The following is a 21,715-nucleotide window of genomic DNA, read 5'->3' as shown; positions in this document are numbered from 1 at the left end:
CTGTAAGGGACAGAGAGAGTGCCACTCTCTCGAGGGTCTGAGGAAACAGGCCCTGTCCCAAGCACAAGGAGAAGTGCCTAGGACGTTCCGAATCTATTGGGAGGGTGAGCTCCTTGTTAGTGAGCCCACTAAGCCTGAACCTGGTGCCTTCAAGAGGTTGGTGGTAACCCAGGTTTACAGGCCCTTCCTGCTGCAGTTGGCGCATGAGGTGCCCTTAGCTGGTCATCTTGGGACCAAGAAGACTAAGCAGAGGCTCTCTGCCCATTTCTACTGGCCACGTATGGGAGTAGAAGTGGCGTCCCACTGCAGGACCTGCCCAACTTGTCAGTTGTCTGGCAAGACTGGAGGCAGTATCATTGCCCCACTGCAGCCATTGCCAGTGGTTGGCACACCATTTGAGAGGGTGGGCATCGACGTTGTCGGTCCCCTTAACTCTCCCACTTCAGGTGGACATCGGTTCATCCTGGATTTGGTAGACCATGCCACCAGGTATCCTGAGGCTATACCCCTTCAGACTGTTACTGCGAAGGTGGTTGCTAGGGCTCTCCTGGGCATTTTCACCCGTGTTGGATTCCCCAAGGAGGTTGTCTCTGACAGAGGAACCAACTTCATGTCTAGTTACATGAAAACCATGTGGAAAGAGTGTGGGGTAACCTACAAGTTCTCCACCTCTTACCATCCCCAGACTAATGGTCTGGTTGAGAGATTTAATAAAACTCTCAAGGGCATGATAGGTGCTTTGGAAGAGCCCCTAAGGAGGAAATGGGATCTCCTCCTGCCATGCCTGCTGTTTGCTTACAGAGAGGTACCTCAATCGGGTGTTGGTTTCAGCCCCTTTGAGTAACTCTTTGGACATCTTGTGAGGGGGCCCCTCGCCTTGATCAGAGAAGGCTTGGAAGCCACCCCTCCATGTCCCGCCAAGCAAGTGGGGGACTATGTGTTAGGCCTCAGAAGGAGGATGACACAGATGATGGGTCAGGCAACAGCGAATCTCAAGGCCAGCCAGGAATTAAATAAGTACTGGCATGACCTTAAAGCCTCGCAAGTGGATTGTACTCCGGGACCGGAAATCCTTGTGATGGAGCCTATCAAGCCTAGAGCTTTGGCAGACAAGTGGCCTGACCCTTCAGGATCATCTCCAAGATGGGCAAAGTCAATTATCTGGTTGACATGGGAATGCCAGGGGTAGCCCCTCAGGTATTCCATGTTAACAGGCTCAAGCCTTTTCACAGGCGAGCTGAAGTCTCATGTCTCTTACTAGCTTCCGAGCAAGAAGAGGATGAGAGTGAGCCCCTTTCTGATTTGCTGCATAGCAACCCTCAGGATGGCTCCGTGGAGGGAGTACATCTCTCTCCAGATCTGACAGCAGAGCAGCAGAGGGCCTGCAGGGCTTTGCTCCGGCAGTATGCATCTCTGTTTTCCCTGACACCAGGCCTTACACCTTGGTGTAGGCATGGAATTGACACTGGTGACTGTGTGCCTGTCAAAAGCAGGTGCTACCGTATGTCAGATATCGTCAAGAACCACATCCAGGCTGAGGTCGCCAAGATATTGGATCTGGGTGTTATTGAACCCTCAACCAGTCTCTGGTCTAGTCCATTGGTCCTTGCCCCCAAGGCAAGTTCCCAGACAGGTACCAAGGATTGGAGGTTCTGTGTGGACTACAGAGGAGTCAATGCCGTCACCAAAACTGACGCGCACCCACTGCCCCGGGCTGATGAGCTCGTGGACACCATAGGTGCTGACAAATTTGTGAGCACCTTTGACCTTACCTCGGGCTATTGGCAAATAGCTCTGACGGACCATGCCAAGGAAAAGACGGCGTTCTCAACACCAGAGGGACTCTACCAGTTTAGGGTCATGCCTTTTGGGTTGAAGAATGCCCCTGCCACCTTCCAGAGATTGGTCAACCATGCGCTCAGTGGGCTGGAAGCCTTTTGTGTGACTTACTTACACGACATTGCCGTCTACAGTTCCACCTGGGAAGAGCATTTGACACATCTGGATAAGGTGTTGCAGGCATTGAAAAGGGCTAACCTCACTATCAAGGCCACCAAGTGCCAGATAGCTCAGGGGAAAGTTACCTATCTTGGTCATGAGGTAGGAGGGGGTCAAATCCAACCTCTCCCCAGTAAGGTACAGGATGTACATGACTGGGAGACTCCCACTACTCAAACCCAGGTGAGAGCCTTTTTGGGCCTCACTAGGTAGTAATCGCAATTTCATGGAAGACTATGGAACCATAGATGCACCCCTGACAGCTCTGACTTCACCCAAACAGCCTAGGAAGGTTAATTGGGCTGAAGACTGTAAGAGGGCCTTTGATGGCTTGAAAGAAAGTCTGTGTAGGGCACCCGTGTTGTGTGCACCTGACTAAAGCCAACCCTTTATCGTCCAGACGGATGCCTGCGACAACGGAATTGGAACTGTCTTGTCCCAGTTAGATGACAAAGGGAGAGAACATCCTATCATATTCATTAGTAGACAACTCAAGGGTAGAGAAAAGGAATGTTTTAGCATAGTTTGGAGCCTTAGGCGTTTTAGGCCCTACCTTACAGGGTCTACCTTCAAGGTCCAAACAGATCATAAGCCCCTGAAGTGGCTTATGCAGATGAAGGGTGAGAATCCAAAACTGCTCAGGTGGTCCATTAGCCTCCAAGGGCTAGACTTCATCATAGAGCACCGACCAGGGAAGAGTCACGATAATGCAGATGGCCTTTCCAGAAGGTATGTTGACGGTCTGGATGAGGGTGCCCATCCCGTGGGAGATTAGGCACCCTTACCTCAGTCTGGGGGGGGGTGACTGTGATGCTAGAAATGTATTGGAGGGACAGGGCCTCCCTGTCCTTGTCCTTTAGTCCTTTTTTCATTGTGTTCTGTATTGTTTTCTGCCCAGGAGTCCATGTGGAACTCTTGGCAGTGCAGCTCTTCCTGTTTTTGGTTTGGTATACAGACCCATGGGATACTCTTATGGCACCCATGGGTGGGGGTACAACCCTGTGTCCCTAGTGTATGTTTTGTGCACCTGTGGCAGGCCCAAAGAGCAGGGTATGGGCTGTTGGCAGCTCCATGCTGAATTTGACAGGTGCCCTGAGTATCCTCCATTTTGGGATACCCAGGCCCCTGCCATTGGAATCAGTTGATTCCTGATAGATGACAAGATGACCCCTGTGGCCTCCTGCTTTCTATTGCCTGATACCTTGTTTTCCCAAAGTCCTGGGAAGCCCTGACTCTGTCCCTTCCCCATGACTGGCTGTTGGGTGGAAGTTCCACATATGGTGTTGTTGTGAAGTCCAGTCCAGACTGGCTGGAGCCTTCCCAGTGACTGTATGTTACGGGTGCACACTGTGGGTGTGACCTGGGTGAATGGAGTGTGTGACCAATATGCACTTCTTGTTGTGGCTGTCTGGTTTCTGGTATGAGAGACAAAGAACTGAGACAGCCCTGCCCAAAACTGGCTGAATGCAGTGTGTAGTGTTGAATGGCTGGGTACTTGTCCCAATCCACATTCCTTGTGAGTGTCTGAGAGGGAGGAGGATGGCCTGAATGCACTGTGTGCCTGATTGGCTGACTGACTGCATGAATGCCCTTCTGTATGATTGGCTGCTGAGTGTGACCCAGCAGTGTGGATGAGAGACAGAATAGTATATCTGGGGACCTCTCACCACTGGAAATTGTTCAGAAGCATCCAGAAGCTGTGTCTACACTTGAAGAGTAACTGGAACTGCTGATCCTCGACGCCCAGCTTGAAGAAGACTTGCTGTTGCATTTGCTTCGACATGATCTGAAATCTGCCGAATTTGTCGAAGACTGATCCGGGAGAGGACCTGGTAAGGCGCCCTCTTCCCGTGCTCTGAGGGACCATCGAGCACCACTGACCTTCGCCGAAGCTCCCTGGAAGCCAGACCCTCGAAGGGCTGCCGACCGGAGACGGGACCGCCGATTAGATTGAAGTGAAGCACCCGGACCTCGACGCCGTCGAAGTCCATTGCCGTCGACCAGGGTTCGGAGCATCACTGTAACCGCTGGAGGCCCGTCGAAGTCGTGTTGCCCAGCCGAGGGAACCGCTCGACCCCATGCCGCCGACACCCTGAGCCACCCGTCCTTTGCCTAAGTACTGAATCGAAGGACTCCCTTGTCCGCACCGACGACTGCTTTATCCTGCTGGAGCGAGTCGAGGCCGTCGCTGCGCCGAGGAGAATCCGCTGGTGGGTTTCCCGCTACCTGAAGGCCACAAAGACTTTGACGACTCGACGCCCTTGCTGGGCCACAGTTCTTCAGAAACTCTTTGCAGTCCAGAATTATCAAACGCCGAGGTGCCCCGCACACCTCATCTTCGCAGGACGTCACCAACGAGCACTGCCTGGATCGACGCCGCAGTCTCGGCTCCCTCGAACTTCTCATCGACGCCGTTGACGCCAAGTTCACTCTCATCGACGCCGTCAACGCCAAGTACACTTTCTTCAACGCCTCTCGACGATCCGTGGCTCCTGCTTCAAAGGGGGTCACTCAAGAAGGATCTGTCAACGGCTCTTCGAAGAACTCGACTCCACCAGGTACATTGGGGGGTAAAAACATTATAGGAGGGAATAAGACTGTTGAACAATGTATGGACTGGGCTTGTGCTATATATCTTATTTTACAGGTTGCCCAGGTGGGGGGATCTCCACACAGAACTGTGCTTAACTGTAGAGGCCAGTACTCTGCCTATTGTTCCAACCATTTTGCTTCCTCTCCTCTCTCTATTGCTGGTTTCACTTTTATTGATCTGTGTGACATTTTCACATTACTGTTGATGCACTTTAATGAGATCTAATAATATTGGTGGTACCACTTTAGACGTGTATATATTTGCCATTGTTGATTTCCGAGTACAAAGTGCGTTATTGTGATAGTGAACATACCTTTAAATATTAATTATATAAAGACTGTGTTTTCAGTAATACAGTGTGTGGACATTCCTTTGTGGGGGCTTGGGGACTACACTGTACTTAAGAACCAGCCTGCATCACCTCCTGAGAAGCTAGGCCTTGATTGCTTGTCCATTGCTACCATAATAGAGAATCTTGGCTGGGGTCTTCTGTGCCTCTCCTCTACCATATAGAGAGTAGAAGTACAGACCACCCCCTACCGGTCTTTACACAAGCCAACTTCAACGTCTCTTTCACAACTCTGTTGTTGAGTCTTTCCACAAGCCCATTCTGCCTGGGTGGGTACAGAGCTGTTTCATGTCTCGCTCGTGCACTATTCAGATAATTCACAAATACTTTTGTTCTGAAATGCACCTCATTGTCTGTTAAAATCACTGATGAAAACCCTCTCTCCAAACAAAAATGCAGTCTAAAAACTCTTGCACCTCTGCAGCAGTGATCTTCTCAGCCCAACCCACATATGACAATTTGCTGTGGTAATAAATCTGTGTAAACATATACTTCTTCCCTTGATATTTTCCAGGCAGTGGACCAATAATATCCAATGCTATTTTCTCCCACGGCTGCGTTGGCACCTGAGCAGAAATCGAAGGTGCTTCCACAGCAATGTGTGTTTTAACCCAGGCTGCACAGAGAAAACAATTTACTACCATGTGTTCAACATCTGCATCCATACATGGCCACCAATAAGTTTCTCTCACTCCCCTGTTCGACATGTTACATCTCAGAAGACCTCTATTGATTGATTAATTGATTTATTTATTTAAAGAGGACTTTACACCAAGGCGCTGTACAATGGAACAACAAAATACAGAGTAATAACAACAAATAACAATGTGAGCATAGTGGCAACTTGAATCATTCAACAACAAAACAGTGCAAAGAGCAATTTACTGAGAGGGGGGAGAAGTGGAGTGCGAACAGGAGAGTGAAGGGAGGGGCGGGGAAGGATTGAGTGAGAGTAGAAGGAAGGGAGAGAGAGTGTAAAATAGAAAAGGGGGAAGGTGGAAAGGGAGGGGAGGGATTAGAAGAGGGGAAAGACGGGGGAGTAGAGAGGGCAGGGGGGGCTTCATGGTGGGGAATAGAGGAGGAAGGATTTAAGGGAAGCGTGAAATGAGATGAGGGTAGTGGAAACGCGGATTGAGAGGGGGAGAGAGTTCCAATGCAGAGGAGCAAGAAGTTGGAAAGAGCGGAACCGGGAGGAAGCGCAAGGGGAAGGAGGTACGCAGAGCAGGAAGTGGTCAGCAGAACGAAGGGAGCGAGAGGGGGAGTAGAAGGAGAGAAGGGAGGAGAGATAAGGAGGGGCAAGAAGGGATTTGAAAACAAGGCAGAGAAAGTGGAATTTTAGTTGTAGGTGGAAAGATAGCCAGTCTAGTCGAGAGAGCGAAGAGGAAATGGAGTCGCAGGAGGTAAGGAGACAGAGGGTTCGAAAGGCAGAGTGGTATATAGATTTAAGAGGGGCAAGCTGAGATGAGGGAAGACCAAAAATTAGGAGCTTGGTAGCATGGAATGTGAGGGAGGGACGGATTTTGCGAATATTGTAAAGGTGGTATCTGCAGGAGCGGGAGGTGAGCGAAATGTGTTGCGAGAAGGTGAGAGAAGAGTCAAAAAGAACACCTAGGTTGCGAGCATGAGTGGAGATAGGGAGATTGGAAGGAGGAAAGTGGATGAACGGGGGAGGAAAAGGAGGGGGAAGAGAGTTAGCAGGGAAGAAAAGGACTTCAGTTTTATCCGTGTTAAGTGAGAGAAAGCGTGAGAACATCCAGTTCTTGATGGCTGTGAGACAAGAGGAGAGTTTAAGGTGGAGGTCAGGTGTGAAGGAGGAGAAAGAGAGAAAGAGTTGGGTGTCATCCGTATAGAAATGATGGGAGATGCCAAAGTAGGAGATGACAGGGGCAATGAGGGAGGTATAGAGAGAGAAGAGGAAAGGGCCAAGTACAGAGCCTTGAAGAACACATTGTAAATCAGAGGGAAGGAAGGAGAGGTCTGGCCTCCCCATGAAACAGCAAAGGAACAAGAGGAAAGGTAAGAGGAGAGCCATTTTAGAACAGGGGCTTTGAACCCGAAGGAGGAGAGAGTGTGGAGCAGGAGCGGATGATCGACAGTGTCAAAAGTGGCAGAGAGATCAAGGAGAATAAGTATGGAGGATTGCTTCGCATGGCGAGCAGAGAGGAGCGAGTTGAGAATCGAGGTGAGAGCAGTTTCAGTGGAATGTTTGGGACTGAAGCCAGATTGGAAAGGAGGAAGGAGAGAGGAAGACGAGACAAAAGAAGAGAGCTGAGAGTAGGCAAGGCGTTCAAGGAGTTTAGAAAGGAAAGGCAGAAGAGAGATAGGTCTGTAGCTTGCAGTGAGCGGTGGATCAGCAGAGGGTTTCTTAAGAATAGGAATGATCGTTGCATGTTTGAAAGCAGAGGGAAAGATAGATGAGGAGAGGCAGAAGTTGAAGAAAGTGGTAAGGTAAGGGATAAGAAGAGGGTACATTTTTGGGATGAGAACGGAGGGAGAGGGTCAGAGGGGGCGGCTGTGGGGTGGGCTTTGGATAGAAGGAAGGATACTTCGGAAGGGGAAGCAGATGAGAAAACAGACATGCTGGAAGAAGGAGGAGAGGGAGGAGGAGAAGAGAGGGAGGAGGAGAGGGAGTTAATTTTTTGTCTGAGTGTGATGATTTTAGAGGAAAAGTAGTTGGCGAAGTCAGAGGGAGAAAGTGTGGAATTAGATGAGGGGTCAGGAGAGGGAGAAGAGAGGAGGCGGGAAAGAGTTTGAAAAATACAACGAGGTTGTGAGGCTTGAGACTGTGGAAGGTTAGAGTAGTAGGTGGATTTGGCCATAGCAAGGCAAGAGTTGTAAAGTGCATGGTAGGAGAAGTAGGAGGTTTGATTATAGAGCGAGGGAGTTTTAAGCCAAAGTCTTTCAAGGCGCCTTAGAAGGCGCCGCATAGAACGAAGATGGGAGGTAAGCCAGGGTTGAGGAGGTTTCTGAGTGCGGCGGAAGAGAGAAAGGGGATAGAGATGGTCAAGGGCACTAGAGATGGAAGATGAGAGGGAAGAGAGAGCATCATCAGGAGAGAGTAGTGCAAAGTCATGGTGAGATGGAAGAGACGAAGAGCAGGTGTCAGAGAAGAGGTTGCTCTATGAGCAACCTCTAGAATTACGGGTCTCATTCCCTTGGGAGGAACTATTTTTTCACAGCTGAACAACAAGTTACTTTCCACACACAGCTCATGTTGTACTTGGTTGAATTGGGCCATAACTCCCTGGGAGTATTTTGGCCACCCTTTCTCTAGCGATTTGCAAACTCTATTGTATTCCACGTCTGCGGCACATTCCTCATGTCAAGTCTCTGGTTCAAAAACTGCACCCTGTGTTACATGTTCTACCATTGCCTCCTGTTCTACCAACAATGCTTGTTCCCCTTCTATTGGTATCCTGGACAAGCAATTTGCAACCACATTGATTAATCGAGGAGAATACACCATCAATAAATGGTACTCTTGTAGGGCCCATCTATTAATATTGGTGATACACACCTGTTATGCCCCACAAATGCGCGAACAAGAGATTTGTGATCCATTTTAATCAGAAACGGGATGCCCCACAGGAAGAACTTAACATGCTTCACAGCCCAATGTTAGCTTGCTATTAGGCTGTGAACCATGTTAAGTTCTTCCTGTGATGGAGTAATTCTTTTATGCCCCTTGTAAAGCCCTTGAGGCAAATGGAATAATCTCCTGCCCATCCTTCATTTGCGTGAGTACGGCTCCCAGGCCCACTCCGCTTGCATTGCCTGCATTGCCTGTTATTCTTTGCTAAATTCCCACCTCCCTTGTTACTCTTTGTATCCACAAAATGCACTTCACTCTTTGGTGTGCTCGCCAATGTGATTGAATATGCCACTGCTCGTTCTGCACGTTTTGCCATGGTTATGGCTAGATACAAAGGGCTTGATTCATGGAATATTTTCCTGGTACAAAGTGAATTTGCACTGCTGAAAAATGACTTTGCACTGCTGACACAAACCCGGATTCATGGAACCGTGCAAAGTGTATTTTTGCTGTGCAAAGTCTGGCAAAGTCAGTGCATAGTCATTTTTACAGTACAAAATTACTTTGCCCAGACTGTGTGCAAATTCACTTTGAACCGGGCAAATATTCAATGAATTGGGCCCAACGTTAGGTCCCTGATCATTAAGAACCTTTCCTGTAACTTCCTATCCAGGGTGCAATGCACAATTTGGTGCCTGATAAGACTATCTGCGTGGATGCCAATTGCACAATTCCTTGACAACCCTCTCAAAGCTGCCACAAACAAACCCACTTTCTCATTTGTTTCTTGCTGGTTGGAAAAGAACAGGTGACACTCCATCACCACATTAATGCTACAGTCAAACTGCTCCTTTAAGGCTTGTTCTGTCACCTGATAAACATCCAATGCTTCGCCATCACCTCCACCCACAGGAAGTGGAGGAACATTTTTGAAAATCCTTCTTCCTTCCACCCCCAGGCAGGTCAGCAAAATAGTCTTCTTCCTTTCTGCAGAAAAGCTCTTCCGTCCAACTGCTAATTAAGTGTGTGTCGGATATCTTTTTGACAGTGGGCAGTAGCCATGTGCAGTGTGAGGTCTAGGAGCATGGTGGTGACTGCTTACAATGGGTAGTATTGCAAGTTCGGCAGTAATCTGGTGGTAGATCAGTGGAATTACTGCCAAAATCAATTACTGTTACTGTCATTCGGTCCTGTGGAATAAACATGGGCTCACAAGTGATGGCACGCTGGTGTAATACCCAATTGTTCAAGTCTGTAGAAATTCATGAGGTGGTGGTTCCAGTGCAGTAATTCCTGTGTTATTTGGCGGTGAAGTGCATGCTTTACCTCAAGCTTTTTCCTGGAGCTAATTCCTACACTTTGCCAACAAAACTCTCAGGGTCTGATAGACAGAACATTTTTTCCCATGGGATTGCACCATTATAAAACACTTCTGTGAATCAGGCCCTCAGTACGGCCTTGCATTAATGTGGGTTACAGTGGCAGTAACTGAAGTACTGCCATTTTCCAGCTGTATTTACCCACAGCACAATACTCATAATGAGGCCCAAATGTCCTTAACCTCCATGGATAACAGAATTGTATGTTATTTAATCTACAATTAATGTATATATTTAATAGACTTTGGTCTGTTTGGTGAAACAAACAGGATATGTTATGGAGTGAGTGTTCTTTTTCTATAGGTGAACTCCTTGGAGTTTGGTGCAAATTGACCTATGGTTTACGAAATTTGGGTTCAGAGTGCAGCTGATTACTCCATCAAGAGTTTAAAGTTCTGTTCGAGGCAGACCATTTCCTGGTAAAATACAATGAACAATATAACCAGTCAGATAACATTGGAGAAGGTCTGTCAATATTGTGATTACATCGTTTCCTACTTACGGCAGGAAGCTGCTTCTCTCCATGCTTGTATGTCTGCCCCTGCATCTTGGCACGCAGCAACGTAGGCCTGCAGGCTGCTGCAAAGGGCGCCTTGAGTGCCGCTCGCTGCACACGTATCATAGAGGCAGCTGCTGTAGAAGAGCGTAGGGGACACAAGATGGTGGCAGTTTCGGAAAGGGCCCTCTCTCGCTGTGATCATACCACACTTTGTATCTGTTTTGAATGGAGCGGTTTCCTCCTCACCGCAGTCTGGACACCTGCTCCCACAGCCATCAGTGCATGTGGGACCTTTCCCCGCCACCTTCCACGATGCAGCAAATTCATCCACGTTTTCAGTAGTTTTGCCATCCGGCCGCTGGAGGTCGTCACTGGGGTCATCATTAAAGTTGCCACAGAGGCCACACATCTTCTCTTTGGATGTGCTGGGTACCTTCACCTGCAGGTAATTCATGCTGTCATAGAGGACCGCCATACCATCTAGTGTACGGAGCACCTTATGGATTCCCTCTTGGTTTATAGTGACATTTCCATCACTGAGGGTTAGGGGCAGATTGCATCGTTCTCCGTTAACCTGCGGGTAAGACAGCAAGAGATTCAGGGTTAGTGGATCAGTTCCAAAGGTTTCAATAATGTCAGAATAGTTTATATCCCAGAATTGAGCACTGATTACATTGATGCAATTAGGGGTGCTCCCTAATTTCCTCCCCTCACCATGTTCTTGTGCTCGTTCAGCCCTGTATATTTGACAAATAGTGTCACGCTTAGGCATATATTGCATGGCGTGGACTACCTCCATTTGCCCTAAAGTGCAAAAGGTCTCCTCCGTGCAATATTCAACTGAAATTGTACAACAGGCAAAATCACGTTTCCGCTTCACTTTTCCACTGCTAGGGAATCTACCTGGTTTTACCGATTGGTAATTTGAGGAGGAATCCACTGCATTTCCACCAGCATGTCAACCCATGCTGGTGGCGAGCCACATGCATTTGTCCGACCGAGTGGAAAAAGAAGGCATACGTGGCATGTCTGCCCCACACCCCAACTCCTCCTGAAAAATGCAGGGAATCCCAGCGGATTGGAAAAAGTGGCAGAAACAGGGTTTCCGCCACGTTTTCTGATCTGCTTCATCTGGGGAAATGCCCCCCGAGGAGTCTACAAGTCATGCATTAACTACACAATCTATGTTACTGGTGCTGCATAAATGTTAGAAACCAATCGGGGATGATCCGGATTCTGGGGCCAGAAACAGCTTTTGTCTCCACCCCCCCTCCCCCCACCCTTAGAAGAGGTTGCTGTGGACTGTAATCTCTGGCGATCACTGCCATACAGAGCTTCAGCTGACGCTTTGAGTAATAAAGTTATACAATTTAAAGCCCAAAAATATCGAAGTCATTCTATGTTTTTGAAAGCGAAAATGGATACATTTATATTTTGGTGGTAAATGGCTTTCATGACAAAACATGGGAATCAATTCTTGGGTAAATAAAAAGGGGACTGGTGGATGCCACAGCCTTCAGATTTTCAAGCATGAGAGCAAGACAGAAGAAAAGTCGTAATTGCATGTGAAAACACTCACATGTGAGCAATGGGAGTGGAAGCAGGAATACGACTGCATCTCCTCAACTGGAAGCCAGAGGCGTTGCTAGGGGGGGGGCTAAAGGGGCTATAGCCCCTGGTCTTTTGGTTGTAGCCCCGGATAGAATCTCAGGAGCTACAAACAAAAGGCTAGCTAGCCCCCAGTCCTGACATTTCCAACATCAGTGTAGCCCCGGGTCTTTTCCAGACCTAGCAACAACCCTGCTGGAAGCCATGCACAATGTGCAATGAAGGGAGGTCTATGACTGCGTGGATCCCATTTTATGAAAGTGTTTTGGCAATTGTTAAACTTTCAAACGTCCAAAAGAACAAGTTACTTTCTTACCTGGTAACGTTCTTTCGATGGGATGGTCCGACGACGTATTCCATATCTATGACAGGTAATCACCACAGCTGTGCTGCTTCGGAAACTTTTCCGGCGTCTGCGTCCTGCGTCGATGACGTCGATACGCCGACGTCTAGGACCTCCTCCGACGTCCGACGTCATCCGATGTGATAAGTAGGACGCACGACGCCTGTAGCCTCAGTTGTAGTTTTTTCCCCCAGAACGTGTGACAGAAGTCAACTGCCAGTCAGACACAAAGCCTTGCGGAACGTAAGCTGCAATCGCAAAAGAAATTCTGCAGCGGGGAAGGCAGGGCGGGAGCGATATGGAATACGTCGTCGGACCATCCCATCGAAAGAACGTTACCAGGTAAGAAAGTAACTTGTTCTTCGAGGGGATTGGGTCCTCCGACGTATTCCATATCTATGACAGACTCCCAAAGCAGTACCAGAGCAAGGAGGAGGGAAAGAATTTATAAACAAAATTAGAATAGCCAATCAAATAGCAGAGCAAAGGACCGCCTTGCCAAAGGCCAGATCCTGCCCTCTGATGGAATCGAGGGAATAATGCCGTACAAATGTATGTACTGAAGCCCAGGTGGCTGCATCACAGATGTTGCGAATAGGAACACCCCTCTGCAGGGCAGTAGATGCAGCCATGCCCCTGGTAGAATGGGCCCGCAAGCCAGCCGGTGGGTCCTTACCTGCCAAGCGGTAACATTCCGAGATGGCCAAAACAATCCAGCGGGACAAAGTCTGTTTCGTCACAGCTTGCCCCAAACGCTTACCAGCGTAACCAATAAAGAGTTGATCGTCCACTCTGACCCGGGACATGCGTGAAACATAAAAGCTTAAAGCTCTCCTAGGATCAAGCCTATGGAGCCTCTCCTCTTCCTTACCAGGATGCGGAGGAGGATAGAATGCCGGAAGAACAACCTTCTGGGCTAAATGAAATTCCGTCACTACCTTTGGAAGAAAAGAAGGACGAACTCGAAGGACAACCCTGTCCTTGTGAAATACAGTGAAGGGTGGCTTAACTGAAAGTGCCTGCAACTCACTCACTCTGCGAGCGGAAGTAACCGCAACCAAAAACACAGTTTTCAGAGTTAACAGCCTCAAAGGGCAAGAATGTAAAGGCTCAAACGGAGCACCCATAAGAAACCTAAGAACAAGGTTTAAATCCCAACCGGGCACCAGGAAAGGTGACGGAGGGAACACATTAGTGAGCCCTTTCAGAAACTGTGAAATTAAAGGGATCTTAAAGTAAGAACACTCATCAGACGAGCGCTTAAAGATGGACAGCGCTGCCAGGTAACCTTTAATGGTACCCACTTGCAAGCCCCTGTGGGCCAAAGAAAGCAAAAAGGACAGAACCATGGGGATGTCACATGCAAAAGGATCCACATTCCGAACTCTGCACCAGTCGCAGAACTTACGCCAACGGCAACGGTACAGAGACTTAGTTGCTGGCCTTCGGGCCGAAAGCAACACCTCCATCACGTCTTCAGGGAGGTCCCAATCCCTATACCTCAACCTTTCAGAAGCCAAGCGTGAAGGTTGAGGGATCTGACCTCTGGATGGAGAACCAGACCCCCCTCCCGTGAGAGCAGATCGTCTCGGTAGGGAAGACGACGTGGAGGGCAGATGGACAAGTCGAGAAGGTCCGGGTACCACGTCCTCCGAGCCCACGCCGGAGCAATGAGGATCATCCGGGAACCGAACTTCCGCAACCTCCGCAGCACTTGCGGGATGACGGGGACTGGAGGAAACGCGTACAGCAGCGGGAACGACCAATCCACCACGAACGCGTCTCCTAAGGCCCCTTTTGGAGGAAATTCCCGCGAGCAGAACCTCCCGCACTTCCGGTTGACACTGGAGGCGAAGAGATCCACTTGAGGGGTCCCCCAAAGGGCGAAGATCTCCAGGAGAATCTCCTGAGCCAACTCCCACTCGTGAGAGATCGCGCTCTGCCTGCTCAGAGCGTCCGCCGTCACGTTTTCGACTCCGGCCAGATGAACTGCCGAGACCGAAACTTCCTGCTGGATGGCCCAGAACTCGAGCTGCATCGCCTCCCTGCACAGAGGAAGTGACCCTGCCCCCCCCTTTTTGTTGAGGTAGTGCATGGCCACCGTGTTGTCCGTCAGGATCAGGACATTCCTTCCTCGCACAGTCGGCAGAAAAGCCTTCAGGGCTAGCCTGACGGCCCTCAGCTCCAACAGATTGATATGGAGTCTGGACTCCGACGGAGACCAACGACCGCTGACTGTCAGCTCGTTGGCATGAGCTCCCCATCCCGTGAGGGATGCATCCGTCACGATCGTCACCTCCGGCCAGGGAAGCCAAAATGGAGCCCCCTTCATCAAGTTGCCTTCGACGGCCCACCACAGAAGGTCCTGGGCGACCGAGGGCGGCACCTGAATCGGGTCCGACATCCTGCCGGAGGACTGCGACCATTGCATCTTGAGTGCCCACTGCAAAGATCTCATGCGCAGGCGAGCCTCTGGCACCAGAAGAATGCAGGATGCCATGAGGCCGAGCAACCTCAAGAACTCGAACGCAGGGAGCGTCTGGGCATGCTGAAACTTGTGCACCATCTGCTGAATGTGAAGAGCCCTCACCTGGGGAGGAAAACACTGCCCCAGGGAAGTGTCGAGCACTGCTCCGATGTACTGGAGCCTCTGCGTTGGCGTCAAATGGGACTTCTTTAAATTGAGGGAGAAGCCCAGCCTGTGGAGGGAGTGGCAGGTGACGGACAGATGATCCAGGACTTGCTCGGGAGAGCTCCCCCTGATCAACCAATCGTCCAGGTAGGGGTAGACGTGAATCCCCCCTTGCCTGAGATGCGCTGCCACCACCACCATGAGCTTGGTGAAAACCCTCGGGGCGGAGGTCAATCCGAACGGCAGGACCCGAAACTGAAAGTGCGAGTCGCCAACCGCGAACCTCAGGTACTTCTTGTGCTTGGGATGGATCGGCACATGGAAGTAAGCATCCTTGAGGTCGAGTGACACCAACCAGTCCTGAAGCTGAAGGGCCTGGAGGACTTGAGAGAGAGTAACCATCTTGAACTTGTCCTTCCTGAGGAGTTTGTTCAACCCGCGCAAGTCCATGATGGGTCTCAATCCCCCGTCTTTCTTGGAAATCAAAAAATAAGGGGAATACCATCCCTTGTTCCTCTCCGCTACAGGCACCAGTTCTATAGCGCCTTTCTCCAGCAGGGCTTGAATTTCCTGCGCAAGGAGCGGATCCGGACACTTCAAAGAGAGGTTCCCCGGTGGATTGTCGCGAGGCCTGTGCCGAAAGGGAAGACAGTAGCCGTGGGCTATGATCTCCAGAACCCACACATCTGAAGTAATGGCTTGCCACTCTACAAGATGCTGCGCCAGCCTTCCCCCAACCGGCGAACCATGGGACATGGCCTCATGACTGAGTAGGAGCGGCTGCGGCGTTACCCGAGGGCAAAGAGGTAACTGTCCGAGCGGCCTTGGCAACACGGGTACCCTGTCGTCCACCTCTGGTACCCCTGCGTTGGCCTCTTTGACTGCCAGCTCCTCTCGCTCTACTGAAGGATGAGTAATAGCGAAAGGAACCACCCCTCCACTGCTGTCCCCTGGGACGAAAAGGCGGAGGTTGGCGAACTGCAGCGCCCAACGACTTTGCTGCAGCTTTTGACGTCTGCAACCTCTCAAGGCTCTCGTCAGCCTTGCTGCCAAAAAGGCGTTCACCATCAAAGGGCATGTTGAGGAGCCGGGACTGCACATCAGGAGCAAACCCCGACTTCCGCAACCACGCAAACCTGCGTATCACGGTGCTCGCCGCCATGGACCCACTGACGCAATCAGCCAAGTCCAGACCCGACTGAACGGACTCACACATGGCATCCTTACCATCCTGGACCATAGCAAGGAAACCCTCCCGTTCAACCCCTTCGGGAATATGTTCAGCCGCTAACGCAACACAGTTCCACAGAGTGTGCGTGAAACGTGACAAGGCACAAATGGAGTTGGCCGCCTGAAGCGCCATACCACCAGAAGAAAACACTTTCTTCGCCCAGCCATCAAAACGTTTGTCGTCCCTATCAGGAGGGATGGTAGGGTACGACGCCTCCTTTGCCGGGGCCGTGGCCGCCTGCACCACCAAACTCTCCGGAGTGGGGTGCCTGGTCAAGTAGCAGGGGTCGCTACTGGCTGGACGGTATTTACGCGACAAGGATCTGCCCACCGCCGGGAGACTCTCCGGAGCAGTCCAAGCCGCCGCCACCCTTCTCTGTAAAGCCATATGGAACGGCAGAACCGGGTCAGTTGGGGGACCAACATCAAGGATGTCCATCAGATCATCCTGCACAAACTCCCCTGGGGGAGCAGACCATCCCAAATACTCAGACACCCTAGCCATAAGGCGCCGGTACGAGGAATCGGCATGGGAGCCAGGCTCAGGCCTACAAAAGTCCACCTCCGGGGAGGTGTCCAGTCCACTGGCATCATGCAGTGACTGCCTCAAATCGTCAAACTGACTATGGCCCGAGACAATTTCATCAGGCACCAGACTAGGAACCAGGCCATCAGAATCCTCATCCGCCTCCGAAATAAATTCCAGGTGGCGAAAAGGCACCCGAGAGTGCTTGCTCTTAACCAGAGCCTTCCTAGGGGGTACACCCGTGACACGGGGCACCTCCGACACGAAAGGCGTCGATGGCGTCGAGCGAACTGGCGCCGACGCCGAGAAAACCGGCAACGGCGCCGAAAGGATCGGCGTCGACGTCGAGGAAATCGGCGTCGACGTCAGATGCAGCGCCTCCAGTATCGGCGGCGTCGACACAGCCCTCGAGGCCGGAGCCCCGAGCGTGTCCCTCGACGACCTGAACGTCGACGGCCTCGACGACGTCCTCGAAGCCGGAGCCTCGAGAAAGCCTGTCGACGCCCTCGACGCCTCAGACGTCGACGTCTTCCTCGAAGACTTCACAGGAGCACACGGTCTCGAACGCGTCGAGGACCGGGACCTGGAACGGGTACGGCGAGAACGAGCCTCCTTGTCCGAACGGGACCGCTCCCGTGACTCGTGCCGACCACTCTTGCGAGCGGTGTCTCTCGACCTCACACGGCCGACCCCACTCGGGGGCGCGGACGGCTGAGTACCCTGCGACTCAAGAATCGCCAACATTTTCTTCCCGAAGGAAGCCCATTCCTCCGGCGTCGCACGGCTGGTGGGGTAACCGACGTGCCGGGCAGAATCCTCGGAAGAGGACCTGGAAGGCGAACGGTGACGGCGCTTCCGAGAATGCCTCGAAGAGGCTGAGGAGTGGCGAGACCCACTCCTAGAAGAAGACCGACGAGACTTCCGACGATGACGCGGAGAGTCACCCCTCGAATCATCCGTCGAAAGCCCCGCCGACTTCGACTTCCGGGGCTTGGACACCCGACCTACCGACAACTTCTTCTTACGTTCGCGTAAGGCTTTGGACGTGAGCGACAGGCAGTCAACACAGTCATCCGTGTCGTGGGCCTCCCCGAGGCACCAGAGGCAGGCGTCGTGCGAGTCAGTCACCGACATCTTGGACCCACACTCCCCGCACTTCTTAAAGCCCGGACGCGGGGTTGAAGACGAAGTAGAAGACATCGCCGAAATTCACAAACGAACAGGTTCGAAGAACCAGAAAGAACAGAACACCAAAGAGACGAGGCTTAGAACCGAGAAACACGAAGCAACACGTTCGCGGAAAAAACGGAACTGAGGCTACAGGCGTCGTGCGTCCTACTTATCACATCGGATGACGTCGGACGTCGGAGGAGGTCCTAGACGTCGGCGTATCGACGTCATCGACGCAGGACGCAGACGCCGGAAAAGTTTCCGAAGCAGCACAGCTGTGGTGATTACCTGTCATAGATATGGAATACGTCGGAGGACCCAATCCCCTCGAAAATGTTTTACTGAAAGCACTGCCTGCAATTCTGAGCATGGCGTGTGTCTGCATAAAAGGGTCTTTTACCTTTCTAGATCTTTTGGACGAGAAACCCCATCAGTCTTAGCCAGCAAAGTCAATGGTGAGGAATCATGGGAGTAGTAGTCCAACGCATCTGGCGAGACACAGGTTGCAGCCACCACCCTGCATGGGTTTGTCTGGATGATCACTGCGCTGAAACACTGCTTCATTAATAATGTCAACTCTGTTGAACGAACATCTTCGCGCTCCATTGTGCTACTGTACTACGCATGAAGCATGAAAGTGTTGGGAACATTTTCAAGCCCCGGCCAGTTACACAGTCGTGAGAAATGTAAGCCACCTCAACAGTACGGCCTCCATTTCAAATGAGCTGTCTATCATTGCATAGGTCTCTCCCTTTGCAATATGCTGCTGGACACTGGATCTAACAGACTTGATCACAATTCTACCCCGCCGTCTGTATACATGCCCAGTGGTGTCGCTAGGGGGAGGGCCCGGTGGGGCCGTGCCCCCCCTTTGAAATCCTGGGCCCCCCCTATCTAAGGCGAGCAGTGACGTGTTCTCTATTTGTGGTGTTATTTGTGACACTCACTGAGGCAAATGTCTGCAGATCACATGGCAAATACTCTCCTTTTGTCTCAAAGCAAGCAGTGATCTTGGTATGCATTCTGCAATTGGTATGAACATAAGCACAAGCCACTTCTCAAGTGCCCCTGCCCGGCTTCTGCACAGCAACCTCCATAGTGTGCAGAGCAGCTTGCAGCCCCCTCCCATCAGAATGCAGAGCACAAAACTGCTAATGATGGGCCATTAGTCACTGAATGGTTTCGTGCCTGCATTCTGATGGGGGGTGGGGTGCAGTGTGGGTAGTTGGTATGCACAAAAGCCTCTCTGCAGGAGTGCTTGTGACATCACACATTACCTTTCATAGTCGGCCCCCCACTTTTGTCTGTGCCCCCCCCCCCTCTACTTTTGTCTTTGGCCCCCTCTTTGCCTCTCCTAATTTGGATTCCTGGCGACGCCACTGCATGTGCCCTCGTTCTTCTCTCTGTCCACCTACAGTTGTTAACAGAAAGCCAGTGCCTAGATGAAAGTGCTTGTGATTGCATATGGAGTACAGCGGAAGCAGCTCACCTTTACTGTCCACTGCATGCCTCTTTCCATTATGATATTTTGATCATGCACTGACACCGAGACCAACGTGGTGACGGCTGCGTGGGTGCTGCCTAGCCGTTGGTTCTCCACAACTACTGAGAAACTGCGTCCTGATTGGCCGCCGCAGATGGTCGCCAGAGTGTAAGTGCAAGTTCCTTGGAAGTCAAAGGAACGATTATCGAAGGACAAGTAGTGAGAAGCTCCCATCACTGCACACGTGCCATATCCCGAGGGGTGACAGCCCCGCACGCCCTTCACCACTTTACATTCCTCGTTGGCACCACAGGATGTCTTCACACAATCTGCAACTCCATTGCCTGTGCACCAGCATCTCTCCTGGCATGAGTCATCAGGGTAGAAGTCTTGCCCACTCGGGTAGTATCTGTCCATGTGGGTGCAGCCACAGTCTGCAATGCGGACACACTGGTCTCCACTCAGTATGGATCCGCTGTTACAGAAGCAACCTTCTTTACACTTCTCATCACAACCAGTCGGCGGGGCAAGGCCATAGCAGGTGTCGGCACATCCTTTCCCACACAACTCGTAGTGACGGCTTTCAGGACACACAGGATCTGCAGAAGGCATAAGAAGAGAACCTCAGCATGCCATTTGGAAATAGAGAATTGCAGTACTGGGATTTACAGGAACATTTGGTAAAGTTTTTTATTAGCAATGGCCCATGACAAAGGGATGTTTCAAACATAGGAGATGGATTTCTTCCAGAGTTTTTCTAGAGGTTGGGGAAAAAACAAACATTGATAATGCAAACAGTTTTGGCTTTTGTGTGGGCATGAGAACGCATTTGTCAGGCACTGTCGAAGTGGTAATAACTGACAACTGATGGTAGACGCTGCAAAATGCTTTGATTACCTGGGTATTTAATACCTGTGCCTAACAAATGCCTAATAATTGTACACAAGCCAAAACTGTTGGCTTTGATAATACTTGTTTTAAAACAGGACTTTAGTCAAGAACATACATAGTGCTTATAAATCGAGTGGTTAAAGGCAGACCTGGTTAGGACATTTTTGTTACACCAGTATCACTTTTACAACTCCAATTAACCCATTAATTTTCAGAAGACTGTATAAAAAATAAACACTGGCAGGCATTTTGAGCTCAAAGTGAGCCCAAGGTTTGGTCAAACTACCTCAAAGAGATCCTAGGAAGATGTGTTTTGGATGGAGAGGGGCAGGACGTGGGTGGAAATGGCCACAGGGATTCATATAGTCATGGGCACTAAATGGGTGGGTAAATAACCAAACAACACCTACAAGCTTTGTATCCCGCCTCATATGCCATTTCTCCTTCGCTGAACTGTAATGCAGTAATTGTGCCTTATAGACTGCACTTTATCGCCACCTACTAGCCAAAACTAAAAAGGCAAACAGTGCTGTGTAAGCTGACAGTGGTGTTATTCTGTAAAAGGTCTGAATCTTGAGGTGTAAGAGTTCTGAAGTACCTTCACGTATTTGGTTAGCGTCAACTGCTTAGCCATTGTGGGTCTAAAGACTAGCTGGAGTTTTAGGGTATAAGCGGGCTCATTGCCTGCGTAGAAGACGGCCATGATGCCAAGTTAGCCAAACATTGTCATCGATGGTGGGGTACGTAGACATACTTTCTGGGAACCATGTGGTTCTGGTGTGCATCTCCTCAGAGGGTACAGCTCTTTACGGTTCCCTGGAGAAGAATCATAGAAAATGCACTCCTAAAGTTCATGGGCAGTTTGATGTTTCACCACAATGCTGGGTTACATCAGGCTTATGGGTTTAAGCCAACTTTGGGCTCATTGTCTGAGTCAGAGACGATCATGATGCTCAGTTTAACATTGTCATCAATAATGGGAAATGTGGTTGTGCGTCCACTTGTAGGATGCTGGGCGCATATTGAAAACTAGGAGGAAAGCAGTTGACATTCGACCAAATAAAAAATGGTGTTCAGTTAAAGGATCGAATGTAAAAAGATCGACGCAATAGGGCCGAAAAGAATAGGATCGAATTTTTTTTTTAATTATATATTTTTTGGGAGGTTTTCGTAAAGTAAAAAAAGTGGTTTTTACCACAAAAACAGGGGACCCCCCAACCCAAAAAAAAAATGTAAAATAAAAATACATTTTTTTCTATCCTTTTGTTTTTGATCCTTTTGAATCGATCCTTTTACCATTCGATCCTTTTTTTCGATCCTTTGACCTACAACCGACCAAATGCAGCCATTTATGATTTATGAGATGTACTGCCCAGTTTGGTTTCTTAGGATTAGGGTTCCCATGGTCCTGTTATTTGGTTTCCCCTGTTTCTTAGTTTTGGTACAGCCATGGAGTCGGGCAGAAGTCTCCTGTTGACCCTC

At 50.3% G+C, this 21,715-nt stretch overlaps 1 protein-coding gene across 1 annotated transcript in view; it reads right to left on the bottom strand.

Moving 5' to 3' along the window:
• The window catches only part of LOC138532852 (IgGFc-binding protein-like), a 181,122-nt gene that overhangs the window by 67,865 nt on the left and 91,542 nt on the right, over positions 1-21,715 (bottom strand). The window contains exons 8-9 of the mRNA XM_069641104.1: positions 19,349-19,941; positions 10,354-10,924 (exon numbers count right to left, since the gene is read on the bottom strand). Of these exons, the coding sequence (XP_069497205.1) occupies positions 10,354-10,924; positions 19,349-19,941 (1,164 nt within the window). The remainder of the gene's footprint in view (positions 1-10,353; positions 10,925-19,348; positions 19,942-21,715) is intronic.

Source organism: Ambystoma mexicanum, chromosome 1p, assembly GCF_040938575.1.
Source record: "Ambystoma mexicanum isolate Mex_15411 chromosome 1p, UKY_AmexF1_1, whole genome shotgun sequence".
NCBI lineage: Eukaryota > Metazoa > Chordata > Amphibia > Caudata > Ambystomatidae > Ambystoma > Ambystoma mexicanum.
Note: the sequence above shows the minus strand (reverse complement) of the source record. Positions and strands in the feature narration are given on the sequence as shown.